Source organism: Oxyura jamaicensis, chromosome 1, assembly GCF_011077185.1.
Source record: "Oxyura jamaicensis isolate SHBP4307 breed ruddy duck chromosome 1, BPBGC_Ojam_1.0, whole genome shotgun sequence".
Classification (NCBI taxonomy): Eukaryota; Metazoa; Chordata; class Aves; order Anseriformes; family Anatidae; genus Oxyura; species Oxyura jamaicensis.
The window spans coordinates 151,300,403-151,327,463 of record NC_048893.1 but is presented as its reverse complement, the minus strand read 5'-3'; the positions used below and the strand labels follow the sequence as shown (position 1 = coordinate 151,327,463).

General features: G+C 38.3%; 1 protein-coding gene across 1 annotated transcript; it reads left to right on the top strand.

Annotated features, from left to right (window-relative positions):
- Window positions 1–47: 47 nt before the first annotated feature.
- On the top strand, window positions 48–26,547 carry GPR180 (G protein-coupled receptor 180). The gene is made up of 9 exons (XM_035319279.1): window positions 48–221; window positions 2,385–2,543; window positions 5,772–5,966; window positions 9,509–9,689; window positions 9,889–9,938; window positions 13,668–13,825; window positions 20,061–20,252; window positions 20,610–20,687; window positions 22,370–26,547. Exons 1-9 carry the CDS (start codon window positions 86–88, stop codon window positions 22,526–22,528), a joined length of 1,308 nt encoding a protein of 435 aa, XP_035175170.1. The 5' UTR covers window positions 48–85; the 3' UTR covers window positions 22,529–26,547.
- Window positions 26,548–27,061: the final 514 nt, after the last annotated feature.

The following is a 27,061-nucleotide window of genomic DNA, read 5'->3' as shown; positions in this document are numbered from 1 at the left end:
CCAGAGGCGGTGGGGCGGGGACGGAGGAGGGAGGGAGGGCGCGGCCGCGCGGCGGCGGGGGGAGGTCACGTGACGGGCCGGGGCGATGCGGTGGCGGCTGCTGTGGGCGCTGTGCGCCTGCTGCTGGGGCTGCGCCTGGGGCAAGACGCTGCGGGGCGGCTTCGTCAGCTCGGCCGCCCGCCTGCAGCCCTGGCGGCCCCTGGCACGCTTCCAGTTCCACGGTAGGAGCCCCTAGGGGTGTACGGGGGGGGGGGGCGGCGCCACGTCGGAGGCGAGCGGCCGTTAGGGCCGTTAGAGCCGCGAAGGCAGCGGGGGCGGCCCACGTCGCTGGGCGTTCTGGTGGCTTTGAGCTCAGTTCTTCCTTCCTTCGTGGCAGAGCGGTTTTGCGGGCTGCTGGGAAAGCTGCCGTGAATTTGTGGTGTTTAGGCGGGCGGCCCCCCGGCTCGGAGGGAGACGGATGTTTGCGGGAATAAAGCCGCCGGGGTGAGGGGAAAATAAGAGCGAGGAGGGTTGCGGCGTGACCTTTCAACGCTGAACGGGCGGGGGGGGACTGCTCGCGGAGCGATTGGAGAGCGGTTCGTTATCAGAGTCCTGGAAGATAAATGCAGAAGTGCTCTAAACGTATCAAAAAAAAAAAAAAAAAGTGTTGCTTAAATCTGAGAAAATTACCGAATGGACCTGGGTTGGAAGGGACCTTAAAAACCACCCAGTCCCACCCCCCTGCCATGGGCAGGGACATCTGCCACCAGACCAGGCTGCCCAAAGCCCCATCCAGCCTGACCTTGAACCTCCAGGGATGGGGCATCCACAGCTTCTCTGGGCAACCTGTGCCAGGGCCTCACCACCCTCACAGTGAAGAATTTCCTCCTTATATCTAACCTAAACCTCCCCTCTTTTAGTTTAAAACCATTGCTCCTTGTCCTGTCAATATCTGATTGAGTAAATAGTTGCTCTCCATCTTTTTTAGAAGTCCCCTTCAAGTACTGAAAGGTTGTACTGAGGTCCCCCCAGAGCCTTCTCTTCTCCAGGCTGAACATCCCCAGCTCTCTCAGCCTTTCTCCATAGGAGAGGTGCTCCAGCCCTCTGATCATCTCTGTAACCCTCCTCTGAACCCACTGTAACAGCCCCGCATCCTTCTTGTGGTGGGTGCCCTAGACCTGTACACAGCACTCCAGGTGGGGCCTCACAAGGGCAGAGCAGAGGGGGACAATTAAGATTCAAGATGAGGGTTTTAGGTGCTCGGTTTTACTTTATTATGTGAGTTGATGTTACATTCTTCCTTAGAAATATTCCTACTTCTGTATGGATCTTTACAACTGTACCTTTTGAGGGATCTCAGTGAAGCCATGGGGGATTTTGTAGAACCTGCTGTTTTTCAAAGTCTTTTATTAGTGACTTAGGTAAACTGTTGTCCATATAACATTTTACAGATCCCAGGAGATAACCTTTTGGGGGGATTTATTGCAGAACTGCTATCTTGCTCTTAATAGGCAAACCTTCCTGGCAGAGCTTATTTGAAGCTGATAGTATAGTCCAGCTGCACATCAAGGTGTTGCCTGGGTTAGGTGGGAAAGAAGGTTGCTCTGACAGTTTAAAAGGCATGCTAAACTTGCTTAAATTTGAGTGAATTTGGAATCTTGCAGTGCTGATTTTTTCTTCTCTGTTAAGTCCTGTATTTTTATTTAGAGTACTGTTACGTTAAAGAAGTCCATGGCACTGTATAATGAAAGAAGTTCTCAGAATGATTTTGAGGATCATAGAATTGTCAGACAAAATAAGTTACGGCAAATGAGCTAGTTCTAAAATGGCTAAATTATTTCACTATGTCAAGATGCAGCATAAAGGTAGACTGACGCAGCAGAGAGCACTCTTGAAGTCTGGTTTTCTTTGTGAATCTATTTGTTATCAATTTGTCTGATAATCAAGTGTTTTAGCTCTGATCAGTCAATAACGTGAAGATCCACTTACTCCAGTTCTTCTGGTATAAGACTCGAGAGCTTGTAATCATGCCATGGAAGCGTATAAAAATAGAGATGGGATGAAGGAAAAAAAGATTATCTGGAAATCTTAAAAAAAAAAAAAAAAAAGGGGGGGGGGGGGGGGGGGGGTGTGGTAAGGAAAAAGTTTATGAAATCTGGGGTGTGTTGAAAGTTTGTGTAGGTACCATTATAGTGAATTATGTATGCAATATTGTGCTACTGGGATGAATCAAAACTGCTTGTGAAAGTATACAGATGTTTATGGAAAGTAGGGGTAAAAGTTTTAGAAATAAAATGAAGCTTTTTAAAGTGGTGTTACTTGTTAAAAATCTCTGCTGCGTTAGCTTTGTGTTTGTGTAACTGTCATCAAGGCAGAGTAGTTGATTTTATTTTTTAAATATCAAGGTGACCATGCTGTTCTGTGTGTCAGAATCAACAACGTAGCAGTAGCTGTGACAAAAGAAGCTAGACTTCACCTGTTTCAAGCACAGGAATGGCTGAAGCTGCAGAACAGTATCCAAGATCACAGCTGTACAGAGAAATTCTCTAAAGCACAACTGACAAGTGAGTTACTGCTTTCTTCTCCTTATGAATTAAGTTAAGTGTGCGTTTAGAACCCCAGTGGTTCAGGGAATTTGGACTTTGCATCAACTTAAGTAAAAGCAGGACTTCAACTTCCTGTAATTAAAAATGTGGATACAAGGAATGCAATTGCTTTGTTTGCATCACTTCAGAAGACTTTGTTTGCAAGTTGTGATTTAGTATATCAGTGGAAAACGAACAGTCCTTGACAAACAATGACTTTAGTGCAAACAGTTGAACTTCAAGTTCTAGTCTGGTGTTCCCATTTGCATACAACTCAAAGATCCACGTTTGGCTGAAGTTTTCATGTACTCATTCAATACAGAGACTTCCTATAATTCCACTTGGAGTAAAAGTCTTTTTTTATAAACCTCAAACTTCTCCTTAAAAAGATCATGTTAAAAATACGCAAAGAATACTGTAGTAAGATGAAATTGAAGTAGTTAGAATATGCAAATTGTTGAGACAGTCAGGTATGCAGTTTGAATTACCACTTTCCTTGCAGCAGAATTAAAAAAAAAAAAAAGGCAAACCAATGAAGCCTGCTGTAGTTACTTCTAAAACTCTTAAGTGAATACTTGTAAGATGGGAGTATATAGCCCAAATACACAGTAAAAGAGTAAACGCTTTTTCCTCTGTTCTTTTTTTTTTTTTTTCTTCCCTTTCACAACATCGTGATCATTACTTTTGTTCTGTTTTCATTTCTGTCTGTAAGGTCATCTTCAAAAATTAATTTGTCTGAGTAATGCTGCCTTATTTTACAACTTGCCTATATCATCATTTAATGTTCTTTCACTCTTTCATTTTGTAATTTGATACTCATCACTGAATCTCCCACTTAAATGTTATAAATACTGGGATTTATAATTATACCAGTCCAGAGTGTGTAGATTAGACTATAGTCTTTTTTTATGGAGGAACACCTCTTATTTGTCAAGAGACTCCTGTTCTCAATTCCATGGAAAATTAGGATTTTCAAAGACAAGAAAACAAAATTAAAGTATTTTCATTTGTGTGATAGCACAAACCTGTCAAACTTTGATGCACAAAAAATGTTAGACACATTAAATATGTGTCTAAATATATTAAATACATGCTAATCAGGATAATGCTTAATTTGAGTACCTACCTAAATGTACAAGAAAGTGAAACGCTGAAGTTTTCCTTTATGTAACTGGAGGACAAACATACAAAAACAACTTTTGCACCATTTGTTGATCCTAATACTACAAAGCCTATTTAAAGCATGATTTTTCCTTTAAGCAATTAAATTTAATTATCTTAAGTGAATGCAGCTTCTCTTTTAAATATATTTCCTCTGTGCAGCCAGAATCCCTAGAGTAACCAATTGATGTTGTGGAGCATTGCCATTATGAAATCTTAAACAGATGTCACTTCTAAGGATGTAGTTCCCTTACACTTGAGCTGAGCTAAGCATGAAGTGCTGCTGAAAAGACCAGCAGTTGGTCCTTCACTCCTGTCTGTCCCAGTAATGTATTCGCTGTTTTCTACTGTGTTTAGGAATCACATGACCACAGGGTGAGTTGGACCTGTTTACTGATCTTGGGCAAAATCAATTGCATTTTTATTTTAGCTTACTTCCTATCCTGTGAGTTACCTTGCAGATTTGATGGGAAAACTGATTAAATGCACTGTGTGATCTCTAGTCTTGATGCAAATAAGGCTATACCAGATCTCAGCTGAGAGTACAGATGGAGAGTAGAGCCACCCTTTTCAACTGCCATCTAACTTTCTTTTTAATTAAGCAGCATATGAAATCCTTAATTTGCCTCTTTACAAAGATTGCATTTTTGAAGGGAGCTGCTTCACTTTGTATATTTGCTTAATAAGATACATAGGTCTGAAATGTACCCTATATTAAGCACATGTTCCACAAAGCAATTGCCTTTTTCAGAATGTTTTCTTTGGTCTGCTTCATGTGTTGTCCGAATCAGTATTTCATGACAATTGCTGCAGAGGGACACATCATAACTTCCTTGCTGAATCCAACTGTTGATCATCATCAGTTCATGCTTTCAAAGAACAGAAAATAACTCCTTGAACTCAAAACAAGTTTACTTAAATTACATAAATGTTTTCACAGGTAGGCTGCAAGTTAGAAATTTGTTCTAAATTTTGTCCAAAAAAGGTTTAAGGATAATGAGTTTGCTAAGGATTATTTTGTGAATATGTTTGCAGCTTTGTCTTAAAAAAAAAAACTTTGCATAAAAGCAGCTTGTTTTGAAGAATCCTTACAAACTTTTTCCTTTCCTTGTCCTTAGCTACTGTCATCTTATAAACTATTCAAATGAATGCATCAACAGTCCAGTAATTATACTATTATTTCTTTCACAGAAATGTCTTTCCTTTATGGTTAAGCTGATTAGCAATGATCACTGTTACACTGATAATTAATTCAGTAATCAGTGTACAGTTCTTGTAGTTTCACTTAAATGTACAGAGCCACAAACTTCATTTGCAGCAAATGTTTACTTCGGAGTTATTGTGTATTGGTTAACAGTTGCTTTTAGGAAAAATAGTGGTAATATCAAAAATAAGGGGAAACTTTTCAGTCCTACATAGATGGTCTTAAACATAATTGATTTTAAATATATATATATGCATATATATATATTTTTTTCAGACAGTGGTCTCAATACTTGAGTGTCAATTGTTTATGTCAGTTTGGGAAAGATGTTGTAAAATATGTGCCTGGAAGGCATGCACACCATTTTTGCATGTGGCTGTACCTGTTCTATGATCTAAATGTCTTTGAAAATTAAGTAGAGTGAATTTCACAAATATATTTTTCATAACAAATAACTGTCTATTGGCAAATACAGAATAGCTAGAGTCCTGGTTATGCTGTACAAGAGGATGGAAGTATGTTAAACATGGTATGCGCTATTTACAGTTAGTGGCTTCTGGTGGAATGGAGCCATCCCAGCAAACCCAAAAGCTGAGAAAAGGAATATGGTGCACATCCTCACCAACGCCTGGCTGCACCTACTTGAAACCTCAGCTGAGGATGGAAGTCTGCTCTCTGGTGCTGTGGTTTGCTTTCAGAACGAAGACTGTTTTGTACTGTTTGTAGTTTATAATCTGTAAATTATTATGTATATTTAAATTTTACCTTTATTTGAAAATGAGTTTTCTAAAAACAAATTAAACAAGTATCTACTTATTTTGTTTGTTTGTTTTCTTCCAAAGTGACTGTGAACCACACAGAGCAAAATCTGACAGTGTCCCAGATTCCTTATCCGGAAACATGGTATGTGTTTTATGTAGACAAGTTTACCTGCGAAGAGAATTATTCTGAAACCGAGGATATTCAGTTTGAAATGGTCTTACTAAACCCAGATGCAGAAGGGAATCCATTAGATCACTTTAGCGCAGGGGAATCTGGTAAGATTTTTTTTTCTTAAAATTAGATTAATAAGTTAAGGATCTGATCAGCCAAACCAATCGGTACCTACTGTGCTTGCAAAAACATGACACTGGGGGATGGATATCAGAGTCTCGTACTTTAAATGTGACTTTCTCAAACTTTTTTTTTTTTTTTTTCGAATAAACTTCGATTCATTTCCTGGCATTACAGAAAAATCCTTCCCTTTCTCTAGAGTGACTTGCCAAAACTTGCCTAATTGCAAAGATAATCAACAAGGAAAGATTGCATTCATATATTTGCTGATAGTTTTTTCCCTATAGAAATCGTAAGTTTCCACTTGATTGTAAATTGAATACCTGATTTTAACAAATTTGTTTGTTGAATTTGTGGAATTCCTTAGATGAAATTTGTAAAATTTGCTTCTGTGCAATATGAGTTCATGTGCAACATAAACATTTTGCCAGTATAACTTCAGTTCACTGTCTGGGTCTTTTCAAGTACGTTATTCACGGGCTACAGACTGGATGAGGTGATTGGCAGTCCAAATTTTTTATTGAAGAAATGCAAATTCAACTCTCTACACCTGCAAAGAAAATAAAAACTTCTAGAAGTGACTCGACAGCAGCTGAAGAAATGTGTATATCAATTTTTATGACAATTGGGTCATTCAAATCAACCCAACATGCTTCATTGCAGTGCTTAGCTTCACTGCTCTTGGAGGCATAGTCCACATGAGGCTGACTTAGTTTGCTGAATGGGAAGAATATGTTTAGTCCGCCTTCATGTACACATTTAGCCTACATACCCAGATCTAGCCTAACTGTAGTACTAAAACTTGTGTGCTCTGTTGTCATTCGTAGTCTCAGGAGAATGTAGAGGGAACAAAGTCAGCTTCCTTTAGGAAGGGAGGAAAGTCTTTGCACTGAAACATTTAGAGCAATAAGGAAGTAGCACTGTTAATGGCCTGATTTTCTACAATTGTATATTGGTCGAGCTCTTTTTCTTAATTGGTTTCTTACTCTGCAAACATGGTTTGTAGTTTTTATTTAATGAATTTTGTATCCAGATGTGAATTCAAAGTTAATGCACTTACTCTCAAAAGTAGCAGTAGCATTTTTTTTGCTAAATTGGAAAACAACACACTATGTGGCCTTAAAGTGGTGTACAGACCTCCTAGGGAGACATATCAGCTCTGAATTAATTTTTTATGAAGTCTCTGAGCACTGTGAAGCAGAACCCTGAAGAGCTTGCATTCTGAGCAAGGAGATGTCTAAATCTTCTAAAAGTCTCCTTCTCTGGAGATACTCAAAAGCTGCCTGGATGCAATCCTGTGCAATGTAACATTGGTGACCCTGCTTGGCAGAGGGTTAGACTGGAGGATCTCCAGAGGTCCTTTCCAGCCTCAGCCATTCTCTGATTCTGTGGAAAATTAGTTGGGTGCAGGTATTTAGAGCCTCCATGGAGGACATAGGTTGAGATGTACATACCATGTCTTCCATGGTTGCAAATGAACACCTTTGTTAATTCAGAATGAAAACCAGAAACACTATTACGAATCCTGAAAAGACTTGCTTAATGTCTACTTTTCAAAGAACTGAGGAGAATTTTTCTCTCTCTCATGCATCTCTAGGGAATAATTTTTGTCCTTTTTCCCCTGAAAGTATGCAGCTTAGAACATTAGCATGTCAGAGAAGAGATACAGATTCATTTCTGGGTGGATTTGGGTTGGACCTTAAAAGTATAGTTCCAACCCCCCTGCCATGGGCAGGGACACCTGCCACTAGACCAGGCTGCCCAAAGCCCCATCCAGCCTGGCCTTGAACACCTCCAGGGATGGGGCATCCCAGCTTCTCTGGGCAGCATGTGCCAGTGTCTCACCACGATAGTGAAAAATGTCTTCCTGATGTCGAATCTGAATCTACCCTGGGATCTGAAAAAAAATGTAAAAAGCAGAGGTACTGAAGATAATGTCCAATACCCTAGTGATATGATCATTTTACAGTTACGTTTCTTTTTTAACTGTGTTAACTTTTCTGAAGAAAACATCTTACTCCAGAAGTAATTAACCAAGGCCTCCAATAAAACATGCTCTTGTCCCCTAGTGTCTTTCCCATCTCTAGGTGATTTAGAAGTCAGGATACTATTAAAAAAAAAAAAAAAAGTTGAAAATAACTTATGTTGTTTTTTTATTAGTTATATTTCAGTGAAGCTTTCTCTCAAATCCTTTTGCTGTCAAGCCAATCATTCATAGTTTCTCTTTTGTAGCAAAGAGCTTTCTATCCTAACTGTTTTAGTGAAAACATGTTTTAAAAAACTTAACTTTTTTTTCCCAAAGAATTTTCGAGGTGTATCCAATCATTGTGGTGAGAAATAACATATCTACAAAATTCTTGCCAACCTCAGTGGGTGTCATCTGTAGCAGACAGATAAAAAGTGAAAGGAAGAATAAGAGACTTGATCTAAAATGCGTGGGGTTTTTTGTCAGTCATGAATTACATTACCTTATAGTATTTATTTACCATTTCACTGTATATACATATAGTATGTCCAAGCTGTAGAAGTTTAGCTGTAGAAGTTATATTACTAGCAGCTACTCAGAACTCATCTAGTTCTAAAGTCCTTCAACTTAGATATTGAAATACGTTTAATTGTTCTATTTCTCGCTTTTGTTAAAAACTTTCAGTCAGCTCCAACCAGAGTTGTATTGCCAGAAACAAAATCTGATTCTTTGGGCACCACATAGTTTCAAAGAAGTCTGGAGAAGGAAAACATAAGTTTTCAGTGCAAAAGTTCTGTTCACCAATTTTTGCTCATGGCTCACTGGCTTTTTCACCCTCTGGTAGCTTTCTGTTTCAAGACAACAGAAAAAAAAAATCAGGATCCAGGTTTTCAGGGAAGCATCTTACCAAACTCCTGCTAGACTGAAAATCAGGCTACTTCTCTTTTGTAAATATCAAAAACTTTGCACATTTTTTTTTTAGATTGACACACACACAAAAAAAAAAAAAATCAACTTCATTTTCCGTGTGATTTTTTTTTCCTTTCTCTAAGAGTTTCCAATCTTGGTCTACTGTGTTACTTAGAACAACTGCTTTTTGTGGAGGAAGAGTGACACCCAGTGGTTAAGTAGATAGAACAGCCCTGGGTTTCTCTCATCTCAGACTGTGCCTTCAAAAAGTGAAGCCAAAAAAACAGCTAAAAATGAGTAATTTAATAAATGTGTCTGATTAAATAGGCTACAATTATTTTGTGTTTATCAAGGAACTGTATGCCTATCTGTATTTGAAAAGAATCTCTCCTACATCAGAAAAAGTATTGTTGAATAAAAAATACTTTGTCAGGTCTAATGATAGTCAGCTGTCGGAAGAAGTCACTGACTCTCTTGGATAAAATAGGCTAGGATTTACATATTTTCTCTTTACTATCACTTTTGCTTGATAGTTACTTCATATTACCTAGAAATTATATAAATAACATATCTGGCTTTTAGTTATTTACTGCTAGTAATAGTCTTTCTTTATAAAAACTAAGCTTTTATTTTTTCTTTTTATCCCCACAGGATTACATGAATTCTTTTTCCTGCTTGTTCTAGCATACTTCTTAACTGCTTGCATATATGCACAGTCCCTGTGGCAAACAATTAAGAAGCGTGGACCTATGCATACTGTACTAAAGGTGCTATCAATTGCATTATTGTTGCAGGCTGGTTCAGCTTTTGCCAACTACCTCCATTTCTCAAGGTATCTCTGCTTATTTGCTTTCAATCTTAAGACTAGAAGGACATGCTATTTTAAAGATCAGTACATGGTCTTTCATGTGCTGATTGTGACAAAAGATAAAACTAACTTTTTAGATCTACATAATTGCCTGAATGTACTTATAAGAGAGAACACAAGTTTAAGACTCACTTAAAAAAATCATCTTCTATTCTTTTGTCAGTTATTCTAAGGATGGGATAGGAGCACCTTTTATGGGAACTCTGGCAGAATGTGAGTACGCTTGTCTGCTGTTTTTATGTACTCCTACGCATTAATCTGTATAATGCACTAATGAATGATCTTGTTGGACTGCATTATTATCTTGCACCGTGTCACTGGATTTTTAACATGAAATACTCTAAGTTGCTCTTCTGAAAAACAGGATTTAATCTGGATGCTTACAGTAACTGTATTTAAAGCTCTATAACTGTAACATTGTTTAGGATTTTTAAAAGGATGTTATTGTCTTAACATTCCATCCTACAAATACTTAAATGCATACCTATCGCATGAGTAAAACTTTCAATATGTCAAAGAGTTTTGTGGAGTTTGCATGATCTAGAGTGCTGAAGCTTTTTGGGGAACTTTATCAGATTTTAAGGAGTGTGTCATTTTATTTGCAATTTTAACGTGGATTATAATGAAAAAGTGTTTTACAGCACAAGTGATATAATTAGAGTGATGCAAAAATGCTTATGTAAAAAATGATGTTGCGAAAGTACTCTTCTCCACTCTGTATAGATATTCTGAGCTCTCATTGGAACTGATTTCTTTTAACATCCATACCTAAAATGCTGAAATGCACTAGATTATTCTTGCTGGATTCTTCAGGATCGAATGCTGCTTTGTTGCTTTTTTTTTTCCCTCTTCCATGTAATTGACATTTGAGGCATTGGATGATCCTGTCTAAGCTAATACATTGCCTTTTTGATTGGGCTTTTGAAGCACCTCAAGAAAGTAGTACTATGATAGTGCAATAGCACTGGAGAGTAGCAATCTACGTAGAAAAATATTTCCCTTCATAGAGTTTGTTTAGAAACTTGCAGTTGGAATTAACAGCCTCTTGATGGCACTTGGCACCACAGTAATTGACACTCCTTCTTGTTTTAAATATTTGAGTTAGCGAGTCTTTGCAGCCTTTCCAGCAACCGTGTTAATAATTTTTCCCTGTTGTCTTCTGATCTTCTGAAATGAAATTAAGTGGAGAATATGGAGGTAGTCATAACTCCTCCCTGCTGAGAAATCCAGTGTTAACTGCACAACCAGAACTTCAGAGAAAGTAGCTGCATCTTAGATTTTCTGTGTATGTATTGTGGTGAAAACCACACTGTTATTTGCTTTAAACGAAGGTTACTAAGAATAAATTAGTATTTTCGAATCAGTATCTGAATTTGCATGATTCAGCTAAAAGAGTTTTCCACTGCTTTTAAAATCTGTGGTTCCCTAAACAGCAAGAAAGCAAAAGGAAATGTGGAAAGCTTCAGTGTCAATTGCAGCTGTGAAGGACAGCTGATAGCAAGTATAGTATGCAAGTGGAAAGTGCTAAAATTTTTCCTGCATAGGATCAGAAATCCTAGTTAAATGATAAAATTTTCATTAACTTTAGTGGGGCCAGAATTTATTCTAGAAACCTGTCCAGATACTACATTGAGCAATTATTCTTTTTCCACCGTTATTCAGTCTTTTCCATGTATGAAAACCTGACACTAAGTCGAATTTATCACCTAACTCAATCATATAATCACATATATCACATGAATAATTCTGGCATACAAAAACACATCAAATAGTGATGCTTTAACTTTTGATAAGATCAAAACGTAAAAAGTCAAATAATAATGTATCTGTTGAACAGCTGAAAAAGATGTTCAGGCTAACTCCTACTCTACCCCTGCCATCAGAATGGTTCCAAAGAATGTTTATCAGGTGCTAAGAGTATATATAAATATATATATGGTGAAATCAGACAAATCTGATAATCAGTTCAGTAGCATGTGGCCTTACACCAATCCTGGATATCATAAAATTGTCATTTTCAAAATTTTGCTCAACCGTAAAGCCTCTTCTGCTTTTAAGCAAGATGTATGTGGTACCAAAGACTACAAAGACTAAAACCTGTACTGAAAATTTGTCTTACACCATTTGTCTGGGAATCCACTTGCTTTGTTGCCACGCTTAAGCAGAGCAATGTCTGTATCCAAGATGTGACTGAGAGATGATGTCTGGCTATAACTTACAGGGATGGTTATCTTAAGGAGTGACAGAAAATAAAATGAGTGAATGAATGCTCTTTAGAGTATCCACATTCGTTCAGTCATTTCTCTAGCTTGGATTTGTGACACTGGTTGGGCATGCCTTGAGCTTGCACAACTGTTTTTTCCAGGGAGTACTATGCCTCCATAGCTAGCATTGTAATAATTCTAAAATCATTTTGTCACAAAACAGTGCTAGTTCATTTTATTAAAGTTTGTATTTACTAAAAGCTCTTGACATTTCCTAAATGACAAAGGTGCCTGAATATGTTGGAAGTATGTAAGTACATAAAACATGAGAATACCAAATACATCCCATGAGTAATATGTTTAAATCTGTTTTATATCCATATTTTGCTAGTATTGCTGACCATAAGGGAAATATAGTAGCTGGTCTTCATTTGGCACACATCCCTTGTGTGTATATTAATTTCTGTATGGGAGCAACATTTTATATTGCAGTATTTGTAGTAAATGTGGAAGTACATTTATTTGTTAATACATCCCAGTGTATTCCAATACATATTTCATAAAAATAGAAGTTTTACTTTAGTGATGTAGAAATATTTTTTCTTATATCTGATAATGTAATGGAAACGTCAAATACAGAACAAATTTAAATGAACTAAAATATCAAGTGAACAAAAAAAGTGTGTAGTGCCCATCTCTAATTTCTGTAACAAATTTGAGATTTACATAATGTGAGAACTAATTTCTCAAGCTGTTTATACATCTCTGCTGCATTAGTACAGTGAGCCCATTTATACTTAAGTCCATGCACCAACTTTAAAATCTTTTCAGTAAGCTTCATTCAGAAACATGACTCTAAAGCTAACAACCCTCCAAAAGAAATCTTCAGTTCTTTCTAATGTCAGTAGTATCTCAGCAAGGTTGAAAAATAAAGATTTTAATATATTCTAGCTTGAAGTGTTCTTTATTCGGGTACAGCTTCAAACACAAGTTTGAGACGCTGATTAAGAATGTAACTTCATGGAGTATGTGTTAATTGTTCCCAAACAGAGCCAAAAGAATGGACACAGTGAAACGAGGCAAAGGGAGTTTGCATTTAATGAAATGAAATACAGACAGATTATTGCTCCAAATGAAGTTTGTGCTAGGGCTAGTCATTACGTTTTCTCCTTTAAGTGTCTGAGTGTGGAATTTGTCCTAAATATTTGTGCTTTCTATTGCAAGCTACTCTATCCTTAAGACAAAATGCAATGAATTTAAAGTACAATGCTGCTGTCTGATTTTTGAACAAAAGTTTTGTGGAATGAAGAAAGGAGTTCATTTCATTATGTTTCATATTTGCAGTGTGATTAACATACATATGATTTTAGTCATGGGGCATTTATAAATCTATTTATGCAGGTGAACTCCTGAGCCTAGACTCTCTTCTTTAACAAAACAGGAGTGGGATTTGGAAGGATGTGGCAGTATGCCCCTGTCGTTGCAGAATTAGAGCATAAGGAGAGGAAAGCTTTAGTCATTTAAAAATGGTCAAAAAATCCACATTTTAGAGCAAAGCAACATCAGCTAGTCAAACTGTTTGTGAAGATCATGAATAAAGGTGATACCAAGGCATAAATGTTGGTCATTTATTTGCAGGTATATAGAATGTTTCTCTTTGTTGTAAAAAAAGAAAAAATGTTGTTTTTTTAAAAAATTTCTGTTGTGACCCTATATATTTTTCTTCTATTTTCAATAGTGTGTGACATAGTCTCTCAGATACAAATGCTATATTTATTGTTGAGTCTGTGCATGGGTTGGACAATAGGCAGAATGAAGAAATCTCATAGCAGACCTCTTCAATGGGATTCCACTCCAGCATCTACTGGCATTGCTGTAGTAGTTGTTGTTACACAGGTTTGTATTTATATTCATTCTTACACTGAAATATACAGCTGCTATTAAGTATGACAGAACTGTGAACCAAGTAATTTCAATATTTTATGAGGGAGGGAGTATCAAGACTGGGGAAAAAAAAAAAAACCCACAGCATAATGTGCACCCAATATGTCTAATAGGTAACAACACCTCTTCTTTACTTTAACAATTTAAGGTGTAGCTCCACAGTATGTTTTTGTTCAGCAGTAAAACCACTTAAGAAGTTCCCACAGTTTTCCAAACTCCAGGTTGTGCCAATTGTTCATAGTATTATACTGTAAACAAGATCAGTGGAATGATCTAGATTGAATGGGAAAAAAAAATAAAAATGAGAGATTTCAGCCCAATCGTTTTACCAATCTGATTTGTAGTGTCATCCTATAAATAGCTGTAATCAGTACAAGTAGGAGTTCGTGAACTACAGCATTGGGGTTGACGACAAGCAGCATGGGAGGAAGGATGAGAGAAATGCTCACAGCAATCTTCCTGTATCCAAAAAAAAGTTGAGACTCTGTCCTTTACTTAGAACCACTCAAACAGAATGTGTAATGGTCTTTTCAGTCAATAAAAGGCAATTCTTGAAAGGTTCATGTGCAGAATTGTTCTTGCAAATATACAAATGGTCTGACACATAATTTCATTCAAATATTTTCTATTAATATAAATTAGAAAGTCAAGTAAACCAGTAACTTAAAAGTAAATTGTAATGGAGATCATCCAACCCTGGTGGTGTCTTTTGTAAACAAATGTTTTTAAATCACAGCATAAAGACAAGAGGATTTGAAAGCCACTGAGAATGAGAAGAACAGGGAGAAACTGGAGACAGTAATGAGGAAGAGATTATACTAAAGATTTTGTGCCATTTGAGTAATGTCTGTAATTAGTGTTGCTTCCAAACAAAATAAGTGGACTGCTAAAACATTAAGAGTAGCTGGGAGCTGACAGTATTCTTGCTAATTAAGAATATAAACCAAAGCCTATTAAGGTCAATGGGATTGTTGAAATTTAAAGATAGGTTCATTCCACCTTACTTTGACACCCGTCTAGCACCAGAAATTTTACATGCTCGTAGTTAAGAAGACTTCTAAAGTATTTAATTTTATTCATGCTTCTCCACTGGTACATACATATGGGTGTGTTAGTGCTCTGTCACTGGAGACTGGAAAGTTGTTTTGTTGTTGTTTCCTTTTTACTATACATAGAAAGGGCACTCAGTATCATCAGCTTAATCTTTTTTTAGTTGTGGTTAAAAATGGGGCAGGCATCATATATATATTCTGCTTCCAGTACTGGTCCATGATGTATTTACATTGGCTATTTGAGCACCACTGGAGGATTGGTACAAAGTTGGCTGACTTTTCACCATGAAGGCACATCTCTCCCTTCTCAGAACCATTGGGAACATCATGTTTGGGAGGAGCTTTGTAGGAACAGAGTATGGATGTCAGATGTACGTCATTGCCTGTGTGGTTGTGCAGTCCACCTCACTATCTGCTGTCTCCAGCAAAGTTTCGCTGACACCAAGAGTATCCTTAGCCTTTCTGGAGAGGGTGTTTTTCATCACATGATTCAGTACATACAAATGTCTGCTAGTTTTCTTCTCCTTAATAGCGAACGTGGTTGGTGAGCTCAGGGGAGCAGATCCTGGGCCACATCAAAGGTGGTGGCTTCAAGGTTTTATTCTCTGGATTATTGGTCTAGATTGATGTGGGCATCATACCCACTGTACCAGGGCAATCAATGAGCACTTTTAATGATAAAAACCTAGAATAACATCCTTCCCAACCTGCTCTTTCCCAAAAAGTCTTGCGGGAGAGCTAGCTTCTTCCCATTCAGAGACTGGACAGACTTACGTGGGTCATCAGAGATGTTCTCAGGATTGTTGTGGAGGGTACTGGAAACCACCTGCGTTACTTGAAGGCAGCAGATAGAGATTGAACTGCATTAGTTTTATTGACATTCTATACTACCTGCCCTCATCTCATCACCAGGGAGGTCAAGCAAGTAGACAGCCTGGGAAACCATTTTATTCCTGAATTTATATGCATTTTTGACTGGAAAACTGACTCTGCTTTTCGGCAGTTAGTTCAAATTACTCAGCATTACTTGCCTTTTTTTTTTTTTTTTTTTTTTCCCTATTTGTATTGACAGTATTAATTCTTTCCTTTTGTTCTTTCCCAAACACCAGCAATTTCCTGGGCTGTGTTTACAGGTTGCCATCAGTGTAAGGTGGACATTGCCACCTAGCCAGCACATCTCTTGTGGTCATTGTGGCTGTGAAGAGGTAGCATCTCAAAGTGAGGGACAAGCCTGCCATTTATCGTCTCCCCTTGAGTTAACTTGTTCTTTTTGTGTGTGTTTGTTCATCCTCAGAACAAAAGATTCCCAGGCCACTCTGTATTCATTAAAGTTTCCACTCTTTGCTGCTGAGGCACAAACCTTGTTCAAAACTTTTTACTGATGACAAGCTTTTCCTATCACATAGAACTGAACAGTTTCAGCTTTCAGGGCTGTGATCAAAATGCACATAGAATCTTAATGTGTTAGAAGTTGTGCTTCACAGAGGTTCTTAGCTATGTCCCCAGTGGTGTGCTCAGAATGAACTCTGCCTCTGACCTCAGATCTGAAACATGTTTTACTGTGCTGAAGTTCATGACACCGGATACCCAAGTACTAGATACGGTTTGAAGCAGCTCGTTCATCTGCCTTGCCTTGCTGCCACTTCTCATTTCCCTTTTGCTTCCCCCTTCCCCTTATCTCTCTGTGATGATCAGTCCCATGTGAAACTGCTCTTGCTGGAGATTGGATATCTTGCCATACAGTCGGTATTGGCATAGCAAGGAGGAGAAGGGGTTCTACCATAATTGTTTCCTTCTGACAAGAGACAACTGTCTGGTTCTTCACTGTGCAGATGTGGAGGTCCGACTTGTATAACTGGAAGATCAAGATGATGACCGGAGCAAAGTTTTCCCAGCAACTTGAGGGACACCAGGACTGGGTAATGGTGTCCACTGGAGGACCAAGATAAGTCAAAACTATGTACAGGTGCTGTCAGGCATTCCAAACAGTGCATTATGTAAACAAGGAGATGGTCATTCTTCTTTATTTAATGAAGAAGCAGTTGGACTTTAATGTTGGACATAGCTAGTGTGAGTCAGCTCTTCAGCTGTGCACCTATCCAGCTCATCCAGTTCTTTCGTAGACAGCCTGAGCAAGAGTTGTTCTTCTGGATAACAATTAGGATATTCACCCTGAGTTCTCAGAGCTGAAACGTAGTTCTGCTCGATGGTAACAAAAAAAAAAAAGTGTCCAATTTCCACTTGAGCTTGTTGGTATCTGAGTGTTCTTTCAGCTTACTCCTGATATCGCAGCTAAGTGAGCAGATGTGTGCCTTTCTGTGGATAAGGTGAGGGACGTCAGGGCTCATTGACCTTAATTCCTCAGGCATGGCCAACCAGCGAGATTTTGACTTCAAGAACAAGTTTGTCGGTGAGAACATATTGCCTAATCTGTTGTAACCTAGAAACACTCCGCGGCACAGATTTCTATTTTATAGAATACTGCTTTTCTCCAGTGAGTGAGAACAGTTCCAACTCAGGAAGAGTGGTGACATGTTCACCTTCTCCAGGTTTCTCATGTGTTACCCTGACAGGTCCATTTCTGCCTCTGATGCTTCTTGTAGTAACCTAGTGAAGCTGAAGGAAGCTGGACTTGTGTGATCTTACATTGCTGTCACTACACAGTCTTTATTCAACTGATTTCTGGGTTGTTTGCACAATTTACATTCTTTAAAGAGCTAGTCCAGAGCATACCATGCTGTCAGACACTATTTTCCCATTAGGATTTGGACTTTGTTCTCATGATTCCTTTATTCCAGCTCTGTCATCTTCTCATGAAAGTAGCTTCCTCCCTTGCTGTTACTTTTGGTGGTAGGTTAAGAAAAATTCAAACCCTCATGAGCTCTGTTCTTTAAGGTTTTGGTAGCCCTGCATCTACCTAAAATTTCTTCTATAAGTGGTATCACACCTTCATCTCTGTCAGTCTATATCTCTTGTGCCCCAGCTGTGTGCTAGTCTCAGGAAGATTCTGTGCATATTTTTTTTTGAAATATTCCCAGAAAGTGTATGTCCAGTCCAGGAATGTTAAAGACTGCCTCTTCCCATGCATAAATTACAAAAAAAAAAAAAAAAAAAAAAAAAAAAGCTCTGTGGATGAATGCAGTGATTTTGTAATTGGTAGAAACCTTGTTGTTGCCTGGGCACATTCTATTGGAACTGAAATAGCCTCTGTCATGGGAATTCATCACTTTCATACCAAAACTATTGCTTTAGCCACAACTTCGCCAAACACTGTGCTCTATCTCAACGTTTCAGGATTTGCTTAGCCTTATTACAGTCTTAGTCTTTGAGAGGATTCTCAGTCAAGTAATTTGATCGTTGTAAGGTGCTTGCTTGGAGTTGCCCAGAAACAGAGCGTTATGGCAGCCGTGTTTGAAGAACGTTGGCCGGATGGTTTACTACTAATCCATGACGTTCGGGATGTGTGCTTCACACTTCTCTCTCTCCCATCCTTCAGTTTTCTATCCAGGTGGCTGAGAAGTAACTGAAGTGGCAGCAGTCATGCTCACTGTGTCATGGCTCAAGGAAGGGAAGGAGAAAGTGAGAGAGTACTCTCAAAGGATCTTGAGTGAAAAAAATGGAGTCTCAACTGATGAGACTCAAGGACACCCACCTTTGGAATGCACAGGTGGATTACACATTAAAAAAAAAAAAAAAAGTTTCTATCAGTAACCTTTCTGTCTTTATGATATTAATGTAATTAGAGAGCCTTTGAATTTGCTCAGAAAGGAATCTGACTAATTTAGATTTCTAAACTGAGGCATACAGTGTCTCCTTCTGAAGGCCTTTAGCGCTACCTTGCTCATATAAATCAAATTTGACTACCTTTCTTCAGAAAGCCTGCTTTATTAGACACCTGAAACCTAAGTGCAAGTTAGATGTCTGCAGTAGGTGGACTGGATTCCAGTGTATATTCAGTTCTTAAAATGCCACTCATCTGCTACATGCTTCTGGGAGTCTAAACTTTATGAGTATTCTAATTCGTGATGTTAACATTCCCAAACTCTTGAAAAGGTTTTGTTCGGCAAGACCCAACTTTCATGCAACTCTACAAGTAGGCGCCTGCTTTCTATTCAGCTAAGACTCGGAAAGTAGGCATTTCTTAGTCTGTTTTTCTTTAGAGAATTTGTCAATACTCTTTCTCACAGTCCTCCTGCAGCACTGAATTCTACAGCAATTGGAGACGATGCGATTTTTCTGGGAGTTAAGGAGGATTACGATCTTCTGTGTATTACCTGTTGGCTGGAGTGCTTGTCCAGGTGTTGCAACAGCATTTGGAACCTGTGACACTGCCTTTCGTAGTCCCTAGGAGGTTTCCAAGCCAGTTGCTTGCAGAGTCAAGCTCACTCAGTTTCTGACCTAGCTGATTCTGAATTCTTTTCTCCACGATGGCACAGCTTCAATAGAAGAGGTGGAGAGTGGCCCACCCAAGAACAGCCTATAGCCTGGCAGCTAGGGCTCTCTCCAAGGAGGTGGGAGATGTGAGTTGGATATCCTTTAGGCAAAGACGGGAATTGTGGGAGATCTAAGTTCAACCTGGGTGAATGCTTTAGCCCTTAGGCTATTGTATAAAAGGGGCAGCAGCACCACCCTCTTACTTCCCCATCTTTAAAAGGAAAAGTGAATCCTGTTAGGATTTTGAAAGAAAAGGCGTAGTCGCCTGCCTTTGAAACAAGCTTTACAGGTTGTGGATCCCAAGTGGAAGGAGACACCTCCCTGTAGCTCTGTGGCATCGTTTCAGTGGGCTTCCTGTTGAGTAGGCTGCCTGTTTAACTACATGATTATTTTGGAACTTATGCTAAAATGCTGCATTCCTTCTACCTAAATGAGAGGAAACTTTAACTTGTCAAACTTTCTAAAAGTTAGGGAATGCAAGAAATGAAATCCTGTTCCTGCCAGTCACATTTGGAGTAATAGGTAGTGCCAAAGCAGCAACTCAGCCTAGGTTGTGGGTTATTTTCTGTAACACAGCAGTCTCCAACGAGCAGAGCATGACCAGTTGTGCTGATAATTTGATCTTTCATGAAAAGTTTAATTGGCATTTAATGTAACCTTGTTTTTTCTAAATGTACATTGCTGTTGTTGTTGTTTTCCAGAGCCTTTTATTAATTTGGGAACAGTTTGAAGATACTAATCACCACAGCTACCATTCACACCATGGCTTAGCAAGTGGACTGCTTATTGGCCTCAGAGTTTGCCTAGCTTTGTCTCTGGCTGCTGGTCTTTACCAGATCATCACGGTGGAGAGAAGCACACTGAAAAGGGAGTTCTATATCACCTTTGCCAAAGTATGGGTTACATCATGGAAGCCGATTCCTTTTGCTGTAAATGTAATTGTGGCACGCAGTCAACTGAAGCACCAAACTGTTTTCCTCCATATGAAAGTTAATATTTAAGTGTCTGATTTGATTAAATCTCACTCTGTCATCATACTCTGAGTAGTCATTTTAATTTGACAAGGAGCATAGAGCTTTTTTAAACAGAAATCCCACCTTTCATTGTGTGGTTTACACTCTGTTGATTGAAAATTAAACAATGGATTCATAAAAAAGAGAGAAATGTAAATGCAGTTCCTCTAACTGTCATCTCTTTCTTCTTAGTTGGCGTATAGTTATTTTATAACTTATACTCTTCTTCTCTTTCAGGCCTGCATTCTCTGGTTTTTGTGCCACCCATGTCTTGCAACCGTTTCTGTAATATTCAGAGAATATCAAAGAGAAAAGGTATGTACAGGCAAGATAAAAGAGATGGAATTTGAATAGTAGTTGTTCTTCATGTTCAGTGTTTGTTAGCAAACTCATGCTCTTAGGCTGTTAATCTTATGACCCCAAAGCAACTTGAAAAGTCTTAGTCACACAGCTCTTATTGATGCTAATGTGAGTCATATTTTACAAAGGCATACTGGGTTTGAATCATCTAAGGGTAATCGTTTCTAGACTAAGGGGGGGTGGGGAGATGGTTAAGTCAAAGGAAAATGTGGAGGGGGTGTTTTGTTTTATTGTTTGCTTGTTTGCTTTTTAATTAAAAACACCTTGGGGATTCTTTTAACAAAGCTAGTAGAAAGGTAAATCAGTGGATTTTTTTTTGTTTGCTTTTTAGTCTTCAGCATTTAAAAGCTTTATGTGGCTAAATAGGTCAGGGAACCTGTAGCTGAACTGTATTCTTTAGATTAAGAGATCTATCCAAATGTGTAGTTTGGTTTGTAAGCTCTAAACAGTTAAAAACAAAAGTGGACTCATTGGGTTTCTCGGTTGCTTAAACATATTGGGAACTAGAGAACTAGTGTGTGGAGCCTGCCATGTTCAGATAAAGTGCACGTCTATTCTCGGGTGATTGACTACTTCATTCCAGGGTAGAGTTTGCTGCTTTTCTTTATGGTTATAACCATCTGTGCATTTGTATGCAAATATTTTCAGAAAAAAAATAAGCTTTTATTTGTGTGGGGAATATATGAGGGGGGAAAAACATTCTACTAAAAAATATAATACCTGAAATACTGTGTTTGTTTTTTTTTTTTTTTGTAAATAATTAATCTTGGGAGGGAAAAAAACTGCTTTAGATCAACAAAAAAGTCTCTTTGTTAGTAGTTTCTTGATGAAAATATCATTGGGGTAGGATGGGGCAATCTTTAGAATTGGGATCAGTACAGGAAATTCTGCAATATTTTGAGAGTTTGAGTTTACAGAAGGGAGGTTACAGTTGCTCTGCTCTTGCATTTTGAGAAAGTTTAACCATTGTATGCAGCTCCAGTTCCTACATTATGATAATTTAGCTGTGTTTTTCCTTATTTAAATGCACTTAAATATAATAAAGCAATGTGTGATCAATGAATACCATATTTGTGGAAGAAAAACATGTATTTGGTAAGACTTCCTGTACCTCAATTTAGACTTCTGCTTGCTCAGAAACAATAGTTACCCTTATGGGTTTGATAAGAACTGCCTTATACATCTTTTACAGATCAAGAGACATGCTCTGAAAAGAGGTCTAAGTGAGACTGATAAATGACTACCATCACAGCTCCATGACTGTGCTAATGCAAAGTGTTTTCAGGCTTTTTTTTGTTTTGTTTTATTCCTCTCTGTTTGTTGTAAGAATAGAATATCTAAACATCACCTCTGCTTGTGGAACTGCATGGGTGGTGAATTGCAAGCCTGAAATTCCCCAGAAGAGAGACTGCCAGAAGGGGTTATGTGACTTGCCCAGGGCTATCTACAGATTCAAAAACATCCAGGTGTGAGAGCATGAATCCTGGACCTGAGGTTCACATTCAAATCTTTTGTAACTGCAGCAGCGTTAAGAGGTTTAAAGTTAAACTTCAAGCACTTATATAGTATGCTGGTAGAAATGTATTTGCGTTTGGTTTTTACTTACTTTTTCCCTTCTTCTGTTTTTTTGTCTTTAGATTATTACCATAGGTGTTATCCTCTGTCAGTGCATCTCCATGGTTATCCTCTACAGACTTTTTCTCTCTCATAGTCTATATTGGGAAGTATCTTCACTATCATCAGTGACATTGCCACTAACAGTATCCTCTGGACATAAAAATCGACATCACTTCTGAGATGTTTAGGAAGAACACGTTATGTAATAAATGTGCAATAATGACCCAAATATACAGGTATTTTTGTCACAGGTATGTGATACATCGGTGTCACTGGAAAACTGGTTGGTGATATCAGAGCACTTCACAGACCTGTGGTCTGACACAGTCCTTAGATTAATATGTTACAAGTATTGTTGAGTGGGAAAAATCCATAATTTGAATAACTTCCTGAAGATGGTTTGTGGGTAGCACATGGTGCTGAGCCATGTCGCAGAAAAGTACAATAATTTTTTTCTCTCCCATTTACAGCCACAAAAAAATATCCCTTCTTTATATCAATACTAAGTTTGAAGGTCTTATAAAATGCAGTTCTTAAAATGTCGACAAGCTCAAACAAGTCTGAAATAGGCCAGTTGTGAAATTGGTGTGATGCATAACGACGAATACAAGTTCTTTTATTTTTGTGCTTTGGAAAAAAATACATTTTATGTATAGGGATAAAAGAAGGGGAAACAAAAGAGGGAGAGTCCACTGAAAACTTATATGTGTTTACAACTAACCGTGGGAATTTTTTCTTTAGTATTGGTGTAAAAGAAAAGCATTTTTTGCAATTACTGTTCATATTGGTTAGAATTTTAATGGGAATGGAAATAGAGTTTATATTTTCCTTTTTTTGAAATAAATGTAACTAAAAATTTCACCCAGTAAAGTTCTAAACAATATTTGAGGCTTAGAAGATATAGCAACATAAAGGTAATTAAAACAGCAGGCTTGCAAAAAAAAGGCAAAGAAAATGGAATGGGTGATGTGGTACTAGAATTTTAATCCTGATATAATTCATTTCTCTTACATTGAGGATTCAATCATAATTAAGCCATATACACAGATTAAATTAACAGAAGCATTTCAAATAAATGTTGGTTTCAGTCATCAACTACCCATGAATTCCTGCCCAAGGATACTTAATCAGGATTAAATTTTCTATGAATAATTGAAAAACAAAATACTCACTGGATTTGTTATAATCCATGTTGGCACTGGGTTCTAAGTAGTTGCCATCTTCCATCCATTGTAATAAAGCCATACTACTTTGTGATGCCCTAGCATTCAGAAAGCCAGTGTAAATATATACTTTATTGAAGTGCCTATTTATTGAGTATGATGAAATCGTGCTGACATTTTTTCCTTCGTAATAAGAACATACCTATTACCATTGTGACTGCAATTGTTCTTTTGGGGTTTACTTTATTATTTTTCATATTTTAGACTTCTTGCCATACATGCGTGTTTCTTCACAACAACGATTTTATTTTCTAGTAAACAAATGTTTGTTTCTTCTTAATAGTATGTATTTAATTATTCCTCGTTGAAAATGTGAAGACACCAGGGTTCTAGCTTTAAAATAGCCCTAACTTTTCCATGTGTGTTTGCCTCAGCTGTGAGCATAGTTGAAACATAAGTCTATTCCATTTCAGTTTAGAGGTGAAAGTAGACATTTGCCTTTGACTAAGGCAAAATGGCAACATGACAGAGTTGCTCATTAAATCATCTCCTTTCTTATTGTTTGTAATTCAGATCAAGAATGGCAGGTTGAGGCTGGAAAAGATGAGATATTATGATTTCACACAATCTTCAGAGTGATTAAAAGATTAATTATTACATTCCTCTGATAACCACACAAAAATATTATTGGTTAAAACTTCAGTCTTTATTTCCCTGCTTATCTCTGTACTTTTCATCTTCTCAAGAAAAAAGCATCCTGTTTTTGATAAGTCTCCAATAATGCAGTAGAAGAGTTCTATCTGTCCTCATGTATAAGACATGAAATTCACACATAAAATAGAATTTTCTGCTAGACACAAGAGCTACTTTATAGTTTATGATCTGTCATGATAAAAGTTTTAACCTATGCAGAAAAATTGCATGTGACTTTCAGAATAGGCACTCTATTTATTTTATTCTCCAGAAGTACTTTCTTACTTCCTGTAGTCCCTCTGACTTCAATCTGTCAGTGTTAAGGTAAATGATATCTTAATTTCACCTTTTAAGTATACCCTACAACAATTCATAAAATGAATTCAGAATTCATAGTTCATCTGGGTATAAATAAAAAGCATCAGATGTTGTCTCGTAATCTTTTCCAGATTGCCCCGTAAGTCAACAGGTAACATTATCCTCTAGTCTGGCATTGGATCCAATGATTTGAAAATAAAATTTTGATTTTATTATTAATGTAACTGTAGCAATTAAGTATCACTTTCTCATGGTAAGCTGTACCGCGGACAGGCATTTCTGCTCAGGTCTGTTAGTGTTCTTTCATAACCAACATCCACTGATGTTCTGTTACTAAATCACTAATGCATGCTGTAGCAGAAGGTCAGTATGACTGTGGTAATTTTCAAGATGTCAGTTAATTCGGTATGTGATATCCACAGGGGTGGGGTGGCTGGAGTCTTGAAATACGACCTATTTACAAAACTTCTTGCTTACCCTATACTCTGGCTTGAAGTTTACTGCCTGAAGAATGGTTTGAATATGTGAACTTCTCCCTGCTTCCTAACTTACATTTTTAATGAGACCAATTGATAAAACCTTGTGTTTTTTTCATGCTTATTCACATACTGACCCATTAAACCATTTTGGTTTCATAACCTCATTTTAGGAGAATAGCTTCCAGAGCTTCCAGGCTTCTTTTAGGTGTCTTCAGTCAGTGCATCCTGCCTGAAAAACTTTCTCTTTTTTCTAAGCCATGCTTTCCATCACACATAAAAAAAATAAAAATAAAAATAAAAAAAAAAAAAAAAAGTTCTGTGTTGCCAATCTGCAGCTCTGGCTGATCTGAGCAACTCATGATGCACCCACCTCAGCTACACACCAGATAACAGCAGTGGACAAAAGCACTCCTTTAGAATGCCCGTAGCCCCAGCGTGTAAATGGCATGGTTTTGTGCCAGCTGAAAGCGGCCACGGACCCAGGGAGCTCTCAGCAGGAGGGCTGTAGCCAGCTTGCAGACTCCCTGCCACCTCGCCCGCTGCAAAGAGAGAGAAACACATTGCGTGTGAAGGCAGCGCTACCAGCTGCTGACCGTGCTGAACACAACTATTTAGCTGGGGTTGAATGGCAGCTTCGTACTTGTTAGTTTTTGTGCATTGCGTGGTTCTGTTTTAAATAAAGTTGCAGATAGAGGGTATACTAATTCCATTGTCTGTGAGTTTCGGTGCTTGGAAAAGATAAGTATACATTGACAAGATTGCAAACCAAAGTTGTTTGTGCTCTGAAGAAATTCACTTCAATGCATGAGGGGATGTTTCCTTGCCAGTCATTGCCTTTTCTACTGGCACAGATGCCAGTTAGTGTCAATTCTGATTTATTGGCTGGGGGGAGGATCGTTGTTCAGGAGGAATGAGAGTGAGATCAGCAATTCAGCCTCCGAGACCCCCCACATGCTGCAAGGAGTGGTAATCTTGCATGGCTCCCAACCCGGGCTGGATTGGAACCAGTGATGTAGAGGTTGGAACAATGCTTGAGCTCATCCCCTAAGCTATTCGCTCCCATTCCGTGTAGGGTATGTTGATTGTACTTTTATTTAAAGTGCTTCAGGTAGGAAAAATGAATATTTACAATTAAGTATATGTAAATGGAAGTGGAAAGGCTTGATTGGAAAAATATCAAGTTTCTAATACATATTACTATACTAAGGCCTCCCACACAAGACAAACATTTTTAGTCAGACCTAATAAATATTCCTTTCTGGTTCCAGTGCTAATGGAGAGCCACAGAGGTATCAAAATCTTTTTGTTTGCATCTCCGTCCTCTACAGAACTGGAAGACTGTTTCATTCGGTTTGGTTCTGGTTTATTCTGTGTGATGCCATGCCTCTGCTCGACACTTTTTACAGATTGCTATAAATGTTGGCTGGGCTGGCTAAAACCGATTATTATGTTGTACCTTGTAACTCTTTTTGTGTGACTATGCAATGTACAAGGGGCAGGTGATCCTTGCGAATGTCAAACATTAAAAGAAAATATTAAGCTGTTTTTCAAAGGATCATTCTTTAACCACACTGAAACGCCACTAGGCTGTGATTTTCTAGTGAACAGTAAGTTTTGATTCTAATTTTTCTTAAACCGTTCTTTTCTACAGGTCCTTCTGCTGTCTGTCAGAATCCCACCTCTCCCACCACACACTCTCTGTTCCTCCCCTTTCCCCCCTCTCTCGCACATACGATTTTGAGCGCAATGGGTGTCATTTCTCTCTCTATCTCTCCATCTGTTCCCACGATCAACACTCACAGTCCAGCCCCTACTTTGCATCTAGTATGCGTATTCTCTTTATCCTTGGTCTGTTTTGATTTCACGCTTTTCCTGTCTCTCCTTTGCCCTCTCCACCGTGCCTTTGGTCTCCCTAGCCATCAGAGACCTGAGGGTGTGGTTTGACATTGCAGCTAATTTGGGCTGTTTGCTGCCAAAAAGAGTGTCCCTGTCCCATGGCTTCATGCTGCTGTTGCTTCCCCCGCAGTGGCACTGGCTGTCACCTCCCAGCTTAAGCAAG

Excerpts from the sequence above, each read along its gene's own strand:
- GPR180 (XM_035319279.1), top strand. The coding sequence starts at position 86 with ATGCGGTGGCGGCTGCTGTGGGCGCTGTGCGCCTGCTGCTGGGGCTGC. Across the intron at positions 222-2,384 it reads GGCACGCTTCCAGTTCCACG|GTGACCATGCTGTTCTGTGT; the intron begins GTAGGAGCCCCT and ends TTAAATATCAAG. Across the intron at positions 20,688-22,369 it reads GAGAATATCAAAGAGAAAAG|ATTATTACCATAGGTGTTAT; the intron begins GTATGTACAGGC and ends TTTTGTCTTTAG.